General features: G+C 44.5%; 1 protein-coding gene across 7 annotated transcripts in view; it reads right to left on the reverse strand.

Moving 5' to 3' along the window:
• The window catches only part of ZNF385B (zinc finger protein 385B), a 330,577-nt gene that overhangs the window by 103,789 nt on the left and 209,545 nt on the right, over positions 1-17,243 (reverse strand). For all 7 annotated transcript variants that reach the window (XM_075933736.2, XM_006119428.5, XM_014571697.4 and 4 more), the window contains one exon: positions 50-192. In XM_075933736.2, the coding sequence (XP_075789851.1) occupies positions 50-192 (143 nt within the window). The remainder of the gene's footprint in view (positions 1-49; positions 193-17,243) is intronic.

Here is a 17,243-nt window from a genome sequence, read left to right on the forward strand (position 1 = left end):
AGCAGAAACCCGGGATGGGGCTAAATAACATCAACACAAATTTACTTACAGTGTTAAAATTTGGGAAGAGTCCAACAGCAGAACTACTGTCCACAGGAAAGGACATGAAGGGCTTGATATCCAGTGAAGGCTGCATCATCAGAGTTGGAGTGCGCACAAGGGCAGGAAGTGTAGTAGTGTGACATGTACTGCCTGCCAACAAACCAAAATAGGAATTCATCACTCTCTCATAGACAAAAATGCCCTTTCTTTACGCACATGCACACTGTAAAGGTAGAGAAGAATTACCTCTGGCTGACTGCCTGTAAGAAATAAACATGACATGCATCTGGTAAAGTGATTCAGTAGGAATTAATACAGTTAAAATATGCCTACTTCTTCACAGTCTGGATGAGGCAGAACACTTCCCCATGCCCATGGACACAGCTGCTCAGATCCTGAAGAGGAGACATCTGGTGCATAAATCACATTAGCAGGTAGAATAAAAACATTTCTAACACTCAGAAATTCTCATGAGCCAAAAAGACAGCACTGGGCATCTCTTACAAACAGATACTTTTGCAATTCAGGGTTGCCTGTGAGAGTAGTAACAGAGGACATTAATACAAGCTGGGATACAGAAGTATTTTTAATGTGAGTTGTATGTTTTTCACCCTAATAATGGCATCTGTAACATGCTTAATGCTGTATATGCAAGACACAAAGATTAAAACATGCGAGAAATCAAGAAAAAATAGTAAGCCCATAAAATGTGTTTATACTAAAAAACCATATGGCACAAAAGTAAACTTTATTTCCCATTTTCCCTCAACATCACCACTCAACAATATTGTCTTAATTTAAACCTACATTTTTCTTTCCAAACTAAGGCTTTCCCATTTTTTAATCAATGGCAACTATTTTCATAAACAGACTCACACAAAATGTGGCCTCAAATAAGTGGAATTTTTCCTAATTGATGAATGTCTAAAATGGAATAGACTAATATTTTATACCAAAACAGGCTTATATATTTTCTTCCTGTGGAGGTCCTGACTCCCTCATTGCAAAGGGAAAAGGGAGCAAGGAATTAACATCAAGAGAAAGTGTAGCAGATTTGTCCATCTAATGGCACAGGTGTCCCAAAATCCACAACAAAATTTCTCATCAATTAACTGCTGACAATTAGGGTCTCCCTCTTCACAGAAAAGTTCACAGCAAAGCCACAGTTTTCTACTGGCTCCCTGGCTGTACAGCGCCTCTCCTGGGGGCAGGAGGCAACTTTCTGTCTAATCTTTTGCTGGATTTTCCAGTGGGAATTTTCTAGATTTGCCAAGAGGCTTATGTCACCTAAAATGTCTTTTCCTCCCCCACTCCCATCCCTTTCTCTTCTGCAACAGAGCAGATTAGACATTTTTTACATTATAGACTTTATTTTTAAAATTCTATTTCTAGAACGCCAAATGCAAATCGGTAATAATTAGATTTATAGTCTGCTATTTGGGTTTGAGGCAACATATGCCTCAATTCAAGTGTTGAGTGACTTCTAGATACTGTAAATTAAACATTTAATACAAAAAATTGACTGCCGTTCAATCCTTCCAAGGCTTTCTAGTCAATTGATTCCTTACCCATCATTCCTCCTCCTCAGAGCTGCTAATCCAATCTTTTCCCAAACCCATCCTTCCCCTTCCCTCAATCTCCCCAGCTCATCTGTGCTGTACATCAGGCCTCTCAGTTCATGAGGTCAATCAAACATCTCTCACCCCTGTATGCAACTCCAGTCAATTCATCCATTGCTCCACAATCACAGCAGCCAGTTGAGCATCTGCCCGCCTCAATTACTCCTTTTCCTCCTGCCAGCTCCTACCCCACTGCTAACAGATTCTTTGTTTCTTCAGTTTCTTTCTTCCTCCTGTCCCCCAAGGCTGATCAGTGATGGGGAGAATACCACTCCTGTGTTAGATGTTTCTCTGGTCCCAAGGAGAGTGAATAGTGTATGCCGCTGCCCTTGCAGGGTCCCTGGGCCTTTTAGAACTTGGCAGGTAGTAGGTTGTGGAGCAGCAAGTGCAACTCTCTCTTCCTCATCAAACTCACCACTCTCCCTTAGATTCCACTAGTGAGGTGCCAAAAAGGAGGTTCTTCTGCCTAGGGAGGCTGTGGAATCTCCATCTCTGGAGATATTTAAGAGCAGGTTGGATAGACATCTATCAAGGATGATAGATAGGGCTTGGTCCTGCCGTGAGGGAAGGGGACTGGACTCGATGACCTCTCGAGGTACCTTCCAGTTCTAGTGTTCTATGAGTCTATGAAGTATAGCTGGGGCTGACTAAGCAGATCTGTCCCAGTGCATTTAGAATCCCTGAGTCAGATACTGAGTGAAACAAATAAAAAAAAAAGCCAATGCATTTGCTCCCTCTTAGAATCATAGAACCATAGAGCTGGAAGAGACCTCAGGAGGTCATCAAGTCCAGCTCCCTGCTCTAGGCAGGACCAATCCCAACTAAATCAACCCAGCCAGGGCTTTGTCAAGCCGAGATTTAAACACTTCTAGGGATGGAGACTCCACTACTTCCCTAGGTAACCCATTCCACTGTTTCACTACCCTCCTAGTGAAATAGCCTCCTAATATCCAACCTGGACCTCTCTCACCACAATTGAGACCATTGCTCCTTATTCTACCCTCTGTCACTCCTGCGAACAGCCTCTCGCCATCCTCTTTGGAATCTCCCTTCAGGAAGTTGAAGGCTGCTATCAAATCTCCCCTCACTCTTCACTTCTGCAGACTAAACAGACCCAACTCCCTCAGCCTCTCCTCATAAGTCATATGCTCCAGCCCCCTAATCATTTTGGTTGCCCTCCGCTGGACCCTCGCCAATGCGTCCACATCCTTTTTGTAGTGGGGAGCCCAGAACTGGACATAATACTCCAGATGTGGCCTCACCAGAGCTGAATAAAGGGGAATAATGACATCTCTGGATCTGCTGGCAATGTTCCTCTTAATGCAACCTAATATGCCTGTGACGGGCCGACCCCATCACCTGTGCCGGGTCCAGGCACACTGACGGCTCGCGCCATGAGCAGGGAGCCGGGTGAGCGCTGGCTGTGCTGCCGCGCATGCGCGGCAAGCCAGTGGACGCTTTTAAGCACAGCACCAGCACACCTGGGGGGGGGGCCACACCCAAAGGGTGGAGAGTGAGGCACAGGACGGAGAGGAGGAGCGGGAGGCCGAGGAGGACGTCGCCAGACCACGGAGGGGGCTCACGGCAGTCAAGCCGAAGAGCGTCTCCCCCCATCCCCAAGGCAGCAGAGGGCAAGCGGGAAGCTGTGGCGAGGAGCCCAAGCCCGGACTGGCGGGGCTCCAGGCCGCAGAGGCTCGACAAAGAGATACCAGCCGGGAAGCAAGCGGAAGCCGCCCGAAGTCCGGAGAAACCCCACGACCGGAGGAGGTATCTAGCCCCTTTTCCCTAGCAGGGTGCCAGGCCGTGACGGCGACTAGCCCCGTGGAGCCGAAGGGGATCCCATGGCGCCGAAGCAGCCTATAAGGGAGGGGTCCGGACAGAGTGACCCTCTGACCCTGGGGAAAGTGAAGACGCCTGGGAGTACGGGAGGTCCCAGACATCCTTCCATCACGCCCGCGGGGCAGGAGGTGATCCGACCACGGCAGGACTCTCGGACTGGCGGGAGCTAGACTTTGGGGGAACAGGGACTGGGAACTTGGCGGGCCCCAGGGCATAAGTAGGAGGGTTCTGGTCATAGTGGGGCCTCCCCAGTATAGGAGAACCCTACTACACCCTATAGGCCTAGAGCAAACGGCCAGAGGGTAGGGGAGGGCCCCTCCGTGAACTGAACGTGGGCTCGCCCTGCCCCACAATCCTGTGGGGCTAAGAGGGAGGGGGGGGGTCGCCCCCGACAATGCCATTAGCCTTCTTGCTACAAGGGCACACTGTTGACTCATATCCAGCTTCTCATCTACTGTAACCCCCAGGTCCTTTTCTTTAGAACTACTACTTAACTGGTTGGTCCCCAGCTTGTAACAATGCTTGGGATTCTTCCATCCCAAGTGCAGGACTCTGCACTTGTCCTTGTTGAACCTCATCAGATTTCTTGTGGCCCAATCCTCCAATTTGTCTAAGTCACTCTGGACCCTATCTCTGCCCTCAAGCGTATCTAACTCTCCCCCTAGCTTAGTGTCATCCACAAACTTGCCGAGGGTGCAATCCATCCCCCTCATCCAGGTCATTAATAAAGATATTGAACAAAACCGGTCCCAGAACTGAACCTTGGGGCACACCGCTAGAAACCAACCACCATCCTGACAACAAGCCGTAAATCACTACCCGCCGGGCCCGGCCTTCTAGCCAGCTTTCTATCCATCTTACTGTCCATTTATCCAATCCACATTCCCTTTACTTGCTGGCAAGAATATTGTGGGAGACCGTATCAAAAGCCTTGCTAAAGTCAAGGTATATCACATCCACTGACTTCCCCACGTCCACAGAGCCAGTTACCTCATCATAGAAGCTAATTAGATTAGTCAGGCATGACTTTCCCTTTGTGAATCCATGCTAACTATTCCTAATCACTTTCCTCTCTTCCAAGTGCCTCAAAATGGATTCCTTAAGGATCCCTTCCATGATTTTTCCAGGAATCGAGGTAAGACTGACTGGCCTATAGTTCCCTGGATCGTCCTTCTTCCCTTTTTCGAAGATGGGCACTACATTTGCCTTTTTCCAGTCATCCGGGATTTCTCCCAATCTCCATGACTTTTCAAAGATAATGGCCAAAGGCTCCTCAATGACATTTGCCAACTCCCTCAGTACCCTCGGATGCATTAAGTCCAGACCCATGGATTTGTGTACATTTAGCTTTTCTAAATAGTTCCTAACCTGTTCTTTACCCACCAAGGGCTGTCCATCTTCATCCCATCTTGCATCACTTAGCGCATTAGTCCGGGAGCCCACCTTGTCCGTGAATACAGAGGCAAAGAAAGCATTGAATACTTCAGCTTTCCCCACATCATCTGTCACTGGGGGTATGTCTACACTACAAAGTTAATTCAAACTAACAGACGTTAGTTCGAATTAACTTTCATAGGCACTACACTAGCATTCCGCTAGTTCGAACTTAATTCGAACTAGTGGAGCGCATAGTTTGAACTAGGTAAACCTCATTGCACGAGGACTAAGCCTAGTTCAAACTTACTAGTTCGAATTAAGGGCTGTGTAGCTACTTAATTCGAATTAGTGGGAGGCTAGCCCTCCCCAGCTTTCCCTGGTGGCCACTCTGGGCACCACCAGGGAAACTCGTATGCCCTCCTCCCGGCCCCGGACCCCTTAAAGGGGCACGGGCTGGCTATGGTGCCCATGCCAGGTGCAAGCCTGCCAGCACCCAGCCAGCAGACCCTGCACCTGGCACGGATCGAGCCACCCACCCGATGTCCCCCAGCCCTCTGCCTCTTCCTGGGACCAGGCTGGCGGCTCTCGGGAGCCAGGCCAGGACCGAAAGAGGCGGGCACCCGCCTGGTCTAGTGCAGACATCGTGGACCTCGTCCATGAACTCTGCACTAGGCACAGGAAAGTGGCCATCTAGGGCAGAAGAGCTGCCAGCCTGGCCACCCAGGAGCAGGTTTGCGTGAAAATCAAGGTGGCCACTGAGACCCCCGACTCTGAGCCCTGAGCTTAGAATGGCCGTACTGGGTCAGACCAAAGGTCCATCTAGTCCAGTAGCCTGTCTGCTGACAGCAGCCAACCCTAGGGACCCTGGAGGGGATGGACCAAAGACAGTGACCAAGCCATTTGTCTCGTGCCATCCATCTCCAGCCTTCCACAAACTTTGGGCAGGGACACCATTTCTACCCCCTGGCTAATACCACTCCATGGACCCAACCTCCATGACTTGATCTAACTTCTCTTTAAACTCTGTTCTAGTTCTAGCCTTCACAGCCTCCTGCAGCAAGGAGTTCCACAGGTTGACTCTTTGCTTTGTGAAGAACAACTTTATGTTACTAGTTTGAAGCCTGCTACCCATTCCTTTCCTTTGGTGTCCTCTAGTCCTTCTATTATGGGAACTAATGGAGAACTTTTCTTTATGCACCCTCTCCACACCACTCTTGCTTTTATAGACCTCTATCATATCCCCCCCCCCCCCCGTCTCCTCTTCTCTAAGCTGAAAAGTCGCAGTCTCTTTAGCCTCTCTTCATATGGGACCTGTTCCAAACCCCTGATCATTTTACTTTCCCTCCCTTCTCCCAGCCTCTCTCTTCCCCTCTCCCACCTCTTTTTCCCAGTCTCCCCCAGTTTTGTTCAATAAAGACAGATTCTATTTTTGAACACACGTTTTCTTTATTTTGTACATCAGGAAAGGGGGCTAAGGAAGGGTAAGTGGAAGGAGGTGAGGGAGGAATGGGGTACGCGCCCCCGATGGGGAGGACTGGGCTGGCTCTGCGGGCTTCTCAGGATGGAAGTTCTCCTGCAGCCCCCCGATTACCCCCTCCCCCCGGATGGCAGCCTGTGGCAAGTGCAGCCGGGGTGATGGCCGAGTGCTGTGATGTTCCGCGTGTGGGCACTCAGACACTCCAAGACAGGACTGCTTTGCAAGCGGGGAACCCTGAGAACTGTCTGTCCGGGGTGGGGGTCGGGTCCCTTTAAGCACAGCCCTCGGCTAGCCTGAGACAGCAGCTCCATGCTCTAAGTCCTCATCTGATGCCCTGCCAGCACTGCTTCCGGCCATCCTTAACTTCTGTTCAGGGTCCACTCTGTGTGGACATGCTAGTTCGAATTAGCAAAATGCTAATTCGAACTAGTTTTTAAGTCTAGCTGCGCTAATTCGACTAAGTTAGTTCGAATTAGCGCTGTAGTGTAGACATACCCCAGGTTACCTCCTTCATCCAGTAGGGGCCACACACCCCCTCTGATCACCTTCTTCTTGTTAACATGCCTGTAGAAACCTCTCTTGTTATCCTTCACATCCTTAGCCAGTCGCAATTCCATTTGCGCTTTCGCCTTCCTGATAACCCCCCCAGCATTCTCGAGCTATATATTTAAACCCCTCCCTGGTCATTTGTCCAAGTTTCCACTTTTTGTAAGCTTCCTTTTTGTGCTTAAGTTCACCAAGGATTTCCCCTGTTAGCCAATCCGGTCTCCTACCATGTTTGCATCTCTTGCTATGCTTCAGGATTATTTCTTTTTGTGCCTTCAATAAGGCTTCTTTAAAACACTGCCAGCTGTCCTGGACTCCTTTCCCCTTCATGTTACCATCCCAGGGGATTCTGCCCATCAGATCTCTGAGGGAGTCAAAATCTGCTTTTTTGAAGTCCAAGGTGTGTATTTTACTACTCTCTTTTCTTCCTTTGGTCAGGATCCTGAAATCTACCATCTCATGATCACTGCTTCCCAGGTTGTCACCCACCTCTACTTCCCCTATTATTTCCTTCCTGTTTGTGAGCAGAAGGTCAAGCTGCGCATGGCCCCTGGTCGGATCCTTCAGCACTTGTGCCAAGAAGTTATCCCCAACATTCTCCAAAAACTTCCTGGATTGCCTGTGTTCTGCCGTATTGGTTTCCCAACCGATGTCAGGGTGATTACAGTCCCCCACGAGAATCAGGGCCTGCAATCCAGATGCTTCTCTCAGTTGTCCAAAGAAAGCCTCATCTACCTCATCTACCTGATTTGGTGGCCTGTAGTAGACACCAACCACAACATCACTGCTGTTGTTTGCTCCTTTAAACTTAACCCATAGACTCTCAACAGGTTTTTCTCCCTCTTTATACTGGAGTTCGGAGCAATCATAGTGCTCTCTTACATATAGTGCAACTCCTCCTCCTTTTCTCCCCTGCCTGTTCTTCCTAAACAGTCTATACCCTTCCATGACAGCGCTCCAGTCATGCAAGTCATCCCACGAAGTCTCTGTTATCCCAATTAAATCATATTTCTTGGACTCGGCCAGGGCCTCCAGTTCTTCCTGTTTCCTAGGCTTCTCGCATTAGTGTACAAACACCTCAGATAACCAGTTGATCGCCCTATCTTCTCCATTCGAATCAGGGGTCCTCCTTTCTTGCTTGTTCCTCTCTGCATTTCTTCCCGGTATCCGACTTTCCTACTCCCCTCAAGGTTTTGGTCATCGTCCCCCAACGAACCTAGTTTAAAGCCCTGCTCACTAGGTTTGCAAGCCTGCCTGCGAAGATGCTTCTTCCTCTCTTCGTTAGGTGGATCCCATCTCTTCCTAACAATCCTTGTGCCTGGAACAGAGTCCCATGGTCTTTTGACCTCACCAATATAAGTTTATAGACACCATTTATATACCATTTAGTATACTTCAGAAACAGATTGAATATTGTGAACCCTGCTGTGGATACCTGGGTTGACGAGATAGCCTACCATACAAGACAGGTTCTTTGTAGATACTACTGAATAGGAAACAGTAAATATATTACTTTTAGTCACCACATAAGACTGTAATGCCATAGCGTAAGTCTCTCTTTTTCTTGCATCGGTGAATCCTGGAGGCCACTGAAGGTATGGACAGAAGATGGCAGCAGTACCCCAATCAGGCTGGTTACATTCATTCTTGGGTGGAGGACTGATCCTTATAACATGACCCTACATTTTCTCCTTTCCCAGCCCTATCACTACAAAATTTAAAACTGTGAAATCTTTTGGTAAGTTACATTTTATATTTTGCACAGATTTGAGTCATTGACAGTTATGCCTAATTAACTATAGGTCAGAGCTTATTCAAGTGAATTCATGAACCCTAAAAAGCTAACGGCAGTCTGATGCACCTAGAGACTCTTCCTTAGATCTACAATGAAAAAATATATCAGCAAGATAATGGGGCAACAAGAGATTTACTAAAGCTGCAAAAGGATGACTGTATTGTATTTTTACTAGCCGATCCTGCTGTTTTAGATTGTGACAAGGTGTACCAACCCTGCACTGGGCTGGCAAGTGTTAACCAGGCCTTCCTGTCTGAGAGGGCCCCACCTTCACAGTCATCCTGGACATGCTCCAGCTGGAGGACCAGTATAAAGGCCAGTGAAGCAGCTCAGTCAGGGCTGACCACTGCAGAGGCAGCAGGCAGGAACTGCCGCCAGAGCTCGGGAGGAGAAGATGCAGCAGCCGGACATTGCAGCAGAGGCCAGCCAACAGAGACTGGCTGGGGAAGCGCCCAGCTCAAAGGATGCAGGTGGGGAAGATGTGGACAATTGTCAACCGGGTAAGAAGTAGCCCTGGGCAGGGAGCTGGAGCTCCCCAAGAGCTCAGCATGTTGTGAGTGGATTCCCTGCTGATCTGAGACCTGGCTGACGAGAGATATATCAAATTTAACACACTATATCCCAGAAGCCTCACTGATGTTTGTACAGCCCGTGATATATGATATCAAAGTAGTAATATGGAATATCTTCAGGATATCAGGATGGATTCAGAGTTTCTAAGGAACCCACCCTAAAACATGCACCCTACAGTTTCATTAATGAAGGCGGTTAACACAGAAACCTGTGTTTAACCATTTTCACTTTTTTCCCTGCAGTTGACTTTAAAAATCCCACTCCTCCACTGCCCCTCCCATTTAAGTTACAGAGGACCATTGGCCATTCTCTCTTCCCCCAACCTCGCTGTAAAAATCGCTGGCAACATTAGCAGGAAAAGATGACCAGAAGTGACAAGACTACAGCCTCTTCATTTAAGAGTCATCAGATCAAGCAGAATGGAACACAGAGTTGCACCACATTCCCCATAAAGGTCAAACACAATCCCGCTATCACCCAATCAAATTTTTATGCAAATGTGAACCAAGCAGGAATACACGCCCAAGAAAGATGTAGCTGATAATGTTCATTATCATTATAAACTTAGCAGATGTTTACCATTTCATTAGCATTTTAATGATACAGACATTTTACTGTGTCTGATTGTTTTAAAACACTAGTAAATCTTGGGCATAAATATAAGTGATTTTTCTTGCAAATCAAGTCACCCACCTTGACCTGTTTATTATTAATGTAAACACTGTTTTACCACACTTTTCATTGTGACAGCTTCAAGAAACAAGAGACCTCTTTCCATATGCACTATTAAGATATATTCTATAACAGAAGAAATTCCCAGTATTTGGATTCAAATAATTAAAAACAAACAAAAAAATCATTTCCTACTAAGTGATTACCTAGTGTTCCATCTATTATGTGGCTTATTTTTCCTAGTTCATCTGTTGTTGCTGCTGCTCTGACCCCAGCTACAGGAATTATCTACAGTTACATCATCAGGTTCAGGAAAGAGGCAGAGATTTTGCCAAAAAATATTAGACCTCAACAGAAAGTTTTTATACCCCTCTGAAAAGCTAAAATAGAAAGGTTTTTTTTTTTCAGTTCAGTTTGTTTTTTTAATCCTAACTGAATAATTCTCCTTTCACTTCCTGCACAAATGTGCCTCAGAACAACCAACCCTTCTATGTAACAAATACTATACCTCTTAGATAGCATCTGCTATCATCTATGTATGGCTTCAAACAACCTGAAAATCAGATGGATTTTCTCCACTGATTATCAAAAGCTGTCATGGTTAACTACCATAGTTTGATTTGTATGACAGCAAAAAAACTATGTATAGCTAGTAGATTAGATGTACTGTTAGATATGGTGAGAAGAATCACTTCAGTCCATCTCTAGTATAATACAATATTTCTCTCATTTGATTAAAGAAAGAATACCCATCCCAACAAAAATTTAATCCAAACACCAGAAAGGGGATGGGATTAGATAAAATGGACTAGTGCCACAGTCTCATCTCTAAAAATCTACACTCAAATCTTAAGTACATCTCATTCAGTACCAGATTGGTGTGCTTCACACAGCTACCATGCAGGACCGGAAAGCCCACTAATTCTAAAGAATATTGGCAGAGAGATCATAGTTCACATATCATCATGCATACTATTAATCCCTATTTAGAAAAGTGATAGAAATGTAGCCGTGTTAGTCTGGTTTAACAAACAAAGAACAGGACTATGTAGCACTTTAAAGACAAACAAGATGGTTTATTAGGTGATGAGCTTTCGTGGGCCAGACCCACTTCCTCAGATCAAATAGTGGAAGAAAATTGTCACAACCATATATACCAAAGGATACAATTAAAAAAAATGAACACATATGAAAAGGACAAATCAAATTTCAGAACAGAAGGGGGATGGAGAGGGGAGGTAAATGTCTGTGAGCTAATGATATTAGAGGTGATAATTGGGGAAGCTATCTTCGTAATGGGTAAGATAACTGATGTCTTTGTTTAAACTTAGGCATAAAGTGTCAAATTTAAGTATGAATGACAGTTCAGAGGATTCTCTTTCAAGTGTGGTCTGAAAAGGTCTTTGATGCAGGATGCAGGTAATCAAGTCGTTGAGACAATGTCCTTTCTGGCTGAAATGGCAAGAAACTGTTTTTCCTTTGTGATCCTAATATCTGTTTTGTGGGCATTGATTCTTTGGCTAAGTGTCTGAGACATTTGTCCAATGTACGTAGCAGACGGACACTTTCGGCACATGATAGCATAAATTATATTTCTGGATGAGCAGGAATATGTGTTCTTGATCTCCAGCTACAAATTCAATCCAGCAGAAGAGTCTGTCTTATCCCGGGGTCTCTCTTTCTGCCCCACGTCCCCCACAAACTGGATACAATTTTGTGATGACCTTGAGGCTTTTTTTCACCGCCTCTGAGAATATTTCCAAACCACCAATGAACATCAATCTGACCTACCAGATCTCCCCTATCAACACTAAAGGAAAAATAATTCTATATGGACTTCCCCGGATGGTAGGAATTACAATCTGGGTTTCTATATACAAAGCTTCCGCAACAACGCACAGACTGACATTATTCGCAAACGACAACAAGCGACACACAATATCAGCCATGCTGAACACCATGCCATCCAGAGTCTCAAAAACAACCTGGATATTATAATCAAACCAGCTGACAAAGGGGGTGCTGCAGTCATTATGAATAAGGCCGTCTATAACCAAGAAGCAACCAGACAACTCTCCAACACCACATTTTACAAACCTCTCTCCTCTGATCCCACCTCGGAATACCAAAAGAAACTACACTGTCTCCTTAAAAGCCTCCCTACAGCTACTCGGGAACAAATCCACACAGAAACACCTTCTGACCCCTGACCAGGATTGTTCTGTCTGCTTCCCAAAATCCATAAACCTGGACACCCCGGACGTCCCATTATCTCAGGTATCGGCACGCTCACTACTGGTTTATCCAGCTATGTAGCCTCTCTTCTCAAACCCTACACAACCAGCACCCTCAGCTATCTCCGAGATACTACTGACTTCCTAAGGAAACTACAAAACATCGATAACCTCCCGATAACACCATCCTTGCCACCATGGACGTAGAAGCTCTATACACCAACATCACATATGAAGACAGATTACAAGCAATTAGAAACACTTTCCCAGAGGACACCACTGCCAATCTGACAGCAGACCTATGTAACTTTGTTCTCACCCACAATTATTTCCAGTTTGGGAACAACTTATACCTCCAGATCAGCGGCACAGACATGGGTACACGCATGGCCCCACAGTACGCTAATATCTTTATGGCTGACTTAGAGCAACATTTCCTCAACTCCCGTTCCCTTAACCCCTTCTCTACTTACACTACATCGATGACATCTTATGATCTGGACGCATGGCCAAGAAACACTGGAGACATTCCACAGAGATTTTAACAACCTACACTCCACCATCAATCTCAGCCTGGACCATTCTACACGAGAGATCCATTTCCTGGACACCACAATACAAATCACCAATGAAAAATTAGATACCACTCTCTACAGAAAACCCACCGACTCATACAGTTACTTACATGCCTCCAGCTCCCATCCAGAACACACCATACGATCCATCGTCTATAGCCAAGCCCTTCGATACAACCGCATCTGCTCTAATCCCACTGACAGAGATCAGAAACTTCAGGATCTCTACCAAGCATTTATAAATCTCAACTAGTCACCCCGAGAAATAAAAAAGCAAATTGAAAGAGCCAGACGAATACCTAGAAACCATCTACTTCAAGACAGACCCAGAAAACCAACAACAGAACACCACTTGTCATCACCTACAGCCCCCAACTTAAACCTGTCCAACACATTGTCAATAAACTACAGCCTATACTGGAACAGGATACTAAACTCCAAGAGGCTCTGGGAGACAGACCCATAGTCTCCTATAGACAACCACCTAACCTCAAGATGATTCTTACCAACAACCACAGGACATACCACACTAATACCAACCCTGGTACCTTCCCTTGCAACAAACCCCGTTGCCAGCTTTGTCCACATATTCACTCTGCTGATACCATTATTGGACCTAACCATGTGAGTTATAAGATCAAGAACACATATTCCTGCTCATCCAGAAATATAATTTATGCAATCATGTGCCGAAAGTGTCCATCTGCTTTGTACATTGGACAAAGATCTCAGACACTTCGCCAAAGAATCAATGCCCACAAAACAGATATTAGACAGGATCACAAAGAAAAAACAGTTTCTTGCCATATCAACCAGAAAGGACATTGTCTCAATGATTTGATTACCTGTATCTTGCTTCAAAGACCTTTTCAGGCCACACTTGAAAGAGAATCCTCTGAACTGTCATTCATACTTAAATTCGACACTTTACGCCTAAGTTTAAACAAAGACATTAATTATCTTACCCATTACAAAGATAGCTTACCCCCAATTATCACCTCTAATATCATTAGCTCATAGACATTTACCTTCCCCACCTATTCCCCTTCTGTTCTGAAATTTGACTTGTCCTTTTCATATGTGTTCATTTTTTTTAATTGTATCCTTTGGTATATATGGTTGTGACAATTTTCTTCCACTATTTGATCTGAGGAAGTGGGTCTGGCCCACGAAAGCTCATCACCTAATAAACCATCTTGTTAGTCTTTAAAGTGCTACATAGTCCTGTTTTCTATTTAGAAAAGGCGCTCTCTTTTTTTTTTAAACTGTAATTGTACATCTTATCCACTCAAGTGTATTTCAATGGAGATAAAAGGTTTGTCCTTAAATGTTTTTATTTATAGCTTTCAAACATTGGTAGGTATACAATGCCGCTCTAGACTCTTATGTGAATCAGTGTTTTCTTATGTGAATCAGTGTTTTCTTAGTCCCTCGTATTAAAAAGCACAATTTCCTAACAACATTTACAGAATTCCACAAAATAGGTGATTTAAAAATAAGCAATATCTTGAAAAAATTGCAGTTACAGGTGTTGTAGAGGAATTTTAAAGCATGCTGTTAAAGTTTTATGCTGTACTTCCCCTCTTCCCCACCCCCATACAGGCATCTGCTCTAATCAGTCACAACTATAAGTGCTTATTAACCCTCCATTCTATACTACAGATTCAACAACATGATCACCAAATCCCAAAGGCCAGTTCCCATTCAAACATGAAGATTTATAGAGTGGCAAGATATTCTTGAAGGAAAGTTTCAATGAACAATAGGGTTTAGCTAGTTTTCCTATGCCTGGTCTTTTACTGTGATCTTGTCTGTAGTTTTCTTAAGTCACACAAAGACAATTGGGTTGGGAATTTAAAAAAGTGCATATGGAAGTTAGGTGTTCATGTCTTGAGTGAGAGCTGGGAGCTAATTCCCCAGGGAATTTTATAAATCCATCCTACCCTCGTGTGCTCCATTTAGTGACTACCCATCCTCAAATTCTTCCAATAGTTCCAGCTATGCTGAATCACTAAGGGATGCTTTGCACCATTCAAGGCAACTTTTCCTGCAGAGTGTGCAAATGAGTGTTGGAGGGTAGCAGAATAGGAACCACTGAATTAAAGGGTGGATTTTGTGTTTTCTTCTCTCTCTCTCTGCCTTTTCAGAACATCAGCTCAGAACATCAAAGCCACTATGGGAACTTAGAACAAACCTTCAAGGTGGATGGCTGTCATACCGTTGGTTGTGTAGGCATTAGCTGAATTCATCCAGAGATTGCAATGTCACCACCTGCCTTGAGTACCACTGCTTGCATTTTGTCAAACCAAGGAGCTTTCTCCTGTTTGAGGCTTTTGATGTCTGCTTTAATTTCATTGGGTGTTATAAATCCCCCTCCTGTTTTAAACTTAGCATTGGTGTTTCTCTTGAATATGTGCATGGCAATATCTCTTGATCATGTGCATGGTCCTGGAAAGTCTAATTTGGAACACAAATGTTCTTTCCATCATCTGACTTGTTTTCCCATGTATATTCTGTCCATGAGAGTGCCTGATGGGCATCACCTGTGAAAATCTGGCTCTTCCAAGAGGTCTTTCACTGTTCTGTGAAACTACTTCAAGTCTTCCCTCTGTGCTGCCGCCATTGCAGTTTTCTTCTGAACCCAGGCACTTTTATCTTCCTTGCAACTCGTCCTTATTTCTTTGTCCTTTTATCTGTATTTTGCATCCACCTCTAAGAACTGTGCCTGCATTTTTCACTGTTCCTTTTTTGCTTTCAAAGCGTTCTGCTAGTTACTGCCCATGTTCCAGATGTAATTCACGCATCTTCTGCCATCTTTGGCAGCCCATTGCTTCCTCTGTTGCCTTGACTACAGTCTTTCTCCAGTTCGACCATATGTCTTCCTGCCTTTCATCAGCTTGATCCCGCTAAACATTGAAATGGTTGTGAAATGCAATCTGGAATCTGACCTATTTCTTTGTCCTTGAACTTCTCTATTGCTGTAACACTCTTTTTGCACCATCTTAGTGATCTTTTGAGTTTAATTTATAATGTAACCACTAAAAAATAATGATCCAAGCCAACATCTTCTTCTCTGGGGACTCTGACATCCCTTGAAGAAGTCCTTTGAGTCCTTAATACACTTATTTATAGATGAATATTTGGAAGAATCATGTGCTCAAGTAAATCATATTTTAAATGAGTAAATGAAATATGTATTAAAATAATCAATTAGGGTTCTTCTCTTCAGAGCTGAACCAGTATTAAAATGATGTTCCACTATCGGGATCCCTGCTGCAATACTATCTACTTTCATCAGAAGCTGATACAGTAGACTTCTGATAATCTGGAACCTTTGGGACCTAGGTGGTGCTGGATTATCGGATATGCCGGACTATCAGGAGGTATTATAAACTGGATTCACACACACACACCATATACTGTATATAAAGTGTTAACCCAACCCTTTTTATTGTAGCACAAGCACTGTCCAGCGTCACACAATGCCAGTGGCAGACTGACTCGGTCGCGTCTGGTTTTGCTCAGTTCAGCGGCTGCCGCAGCTTCCTTGTCACTCTTTTTTTGCCGAAGTTCACTCACTAGGCTCTTGCCATTTTGATGCTGGACTATCGGGAGTGCCGTACAATTGGATGCCAGACTATCGGAGTTTTACTGTATTTCCAAAAATGACATACAAATATACCAGACCTTGCAGGTCACTCAATTGAATATTTCTATGACTCATCACCACAGTGTCTGAATTCCATGTATTTAAAAACAGAAATAATCTCTCTCTCTCTCTCTCTCTCTCCCCCTCCTTCATCTGATTAGTTTATAGGCTTTGGAAATTTTCTGTTTGTTTGTTTAGTTGTGTGAGTGAATGTTGGATGTCTCTGAGTATATCTCAGGGAGAGAGAGAGATTACTACTAAAAGAAAGCTAAGTAAAATAAATCAATTTTATACTGAGTTCTGAAAATGGCAAGATGCAGGTATAATAATATTGAAGTATAACCCTTTTTTAGAAGTAAAGATTGAACCTCTCTAGTCTGGCACTTTCAGGTCTGGCAACATCTGTGGTCTGGCATGATTTTAGTTAGCCAGATATACACTTATGATGAGTGTGGCCAAGATTCCTGAAGTCCCATAAAGTTTGTTTACTACCACCAGTACTCTGGCTCTCAGTATTCTGTGCTGTTATTTAAGCTCTAATTTACCCCTAAATGGATAAGGGTCCAGTAAGCAGTGGAAGTGTAGGTAATGATGCTAGACAACATTGACCTCCCGTGGTTTGGTGCTGTTCAGATCCCAAGGGTGCCAGACTAGAGAGGTTCAACCTGTACTGCATTAAGCATTTTTAAGAAAGTGAACTTTGAGATTTCCCCTACCCCACAAACACACACAATCAATTTTCTTACTTTTTACTTTTTTTTTTTTTTGCAAGAGACAACCAGCAGAATAAACGTTAGTGCTTGTAACATGGGTTCTTATGGTTTGTCAGAGCTAAAGAAGAGTGA

This window comes from Pelodiscus sinensis, chromosome 7, assembly GCF_052426305.1.
Source record: "Pelodiscus sinensis isolate ZL-2025 chromosome 7, ASM5242630v1, whole genome shotgun sequence".
Classification (NCBI taxonomy): Eukaryota; Metazoa; Chordata; order Testudines; family Trionychidae; genus Pelodiscus; species Pelodiscus sinensis.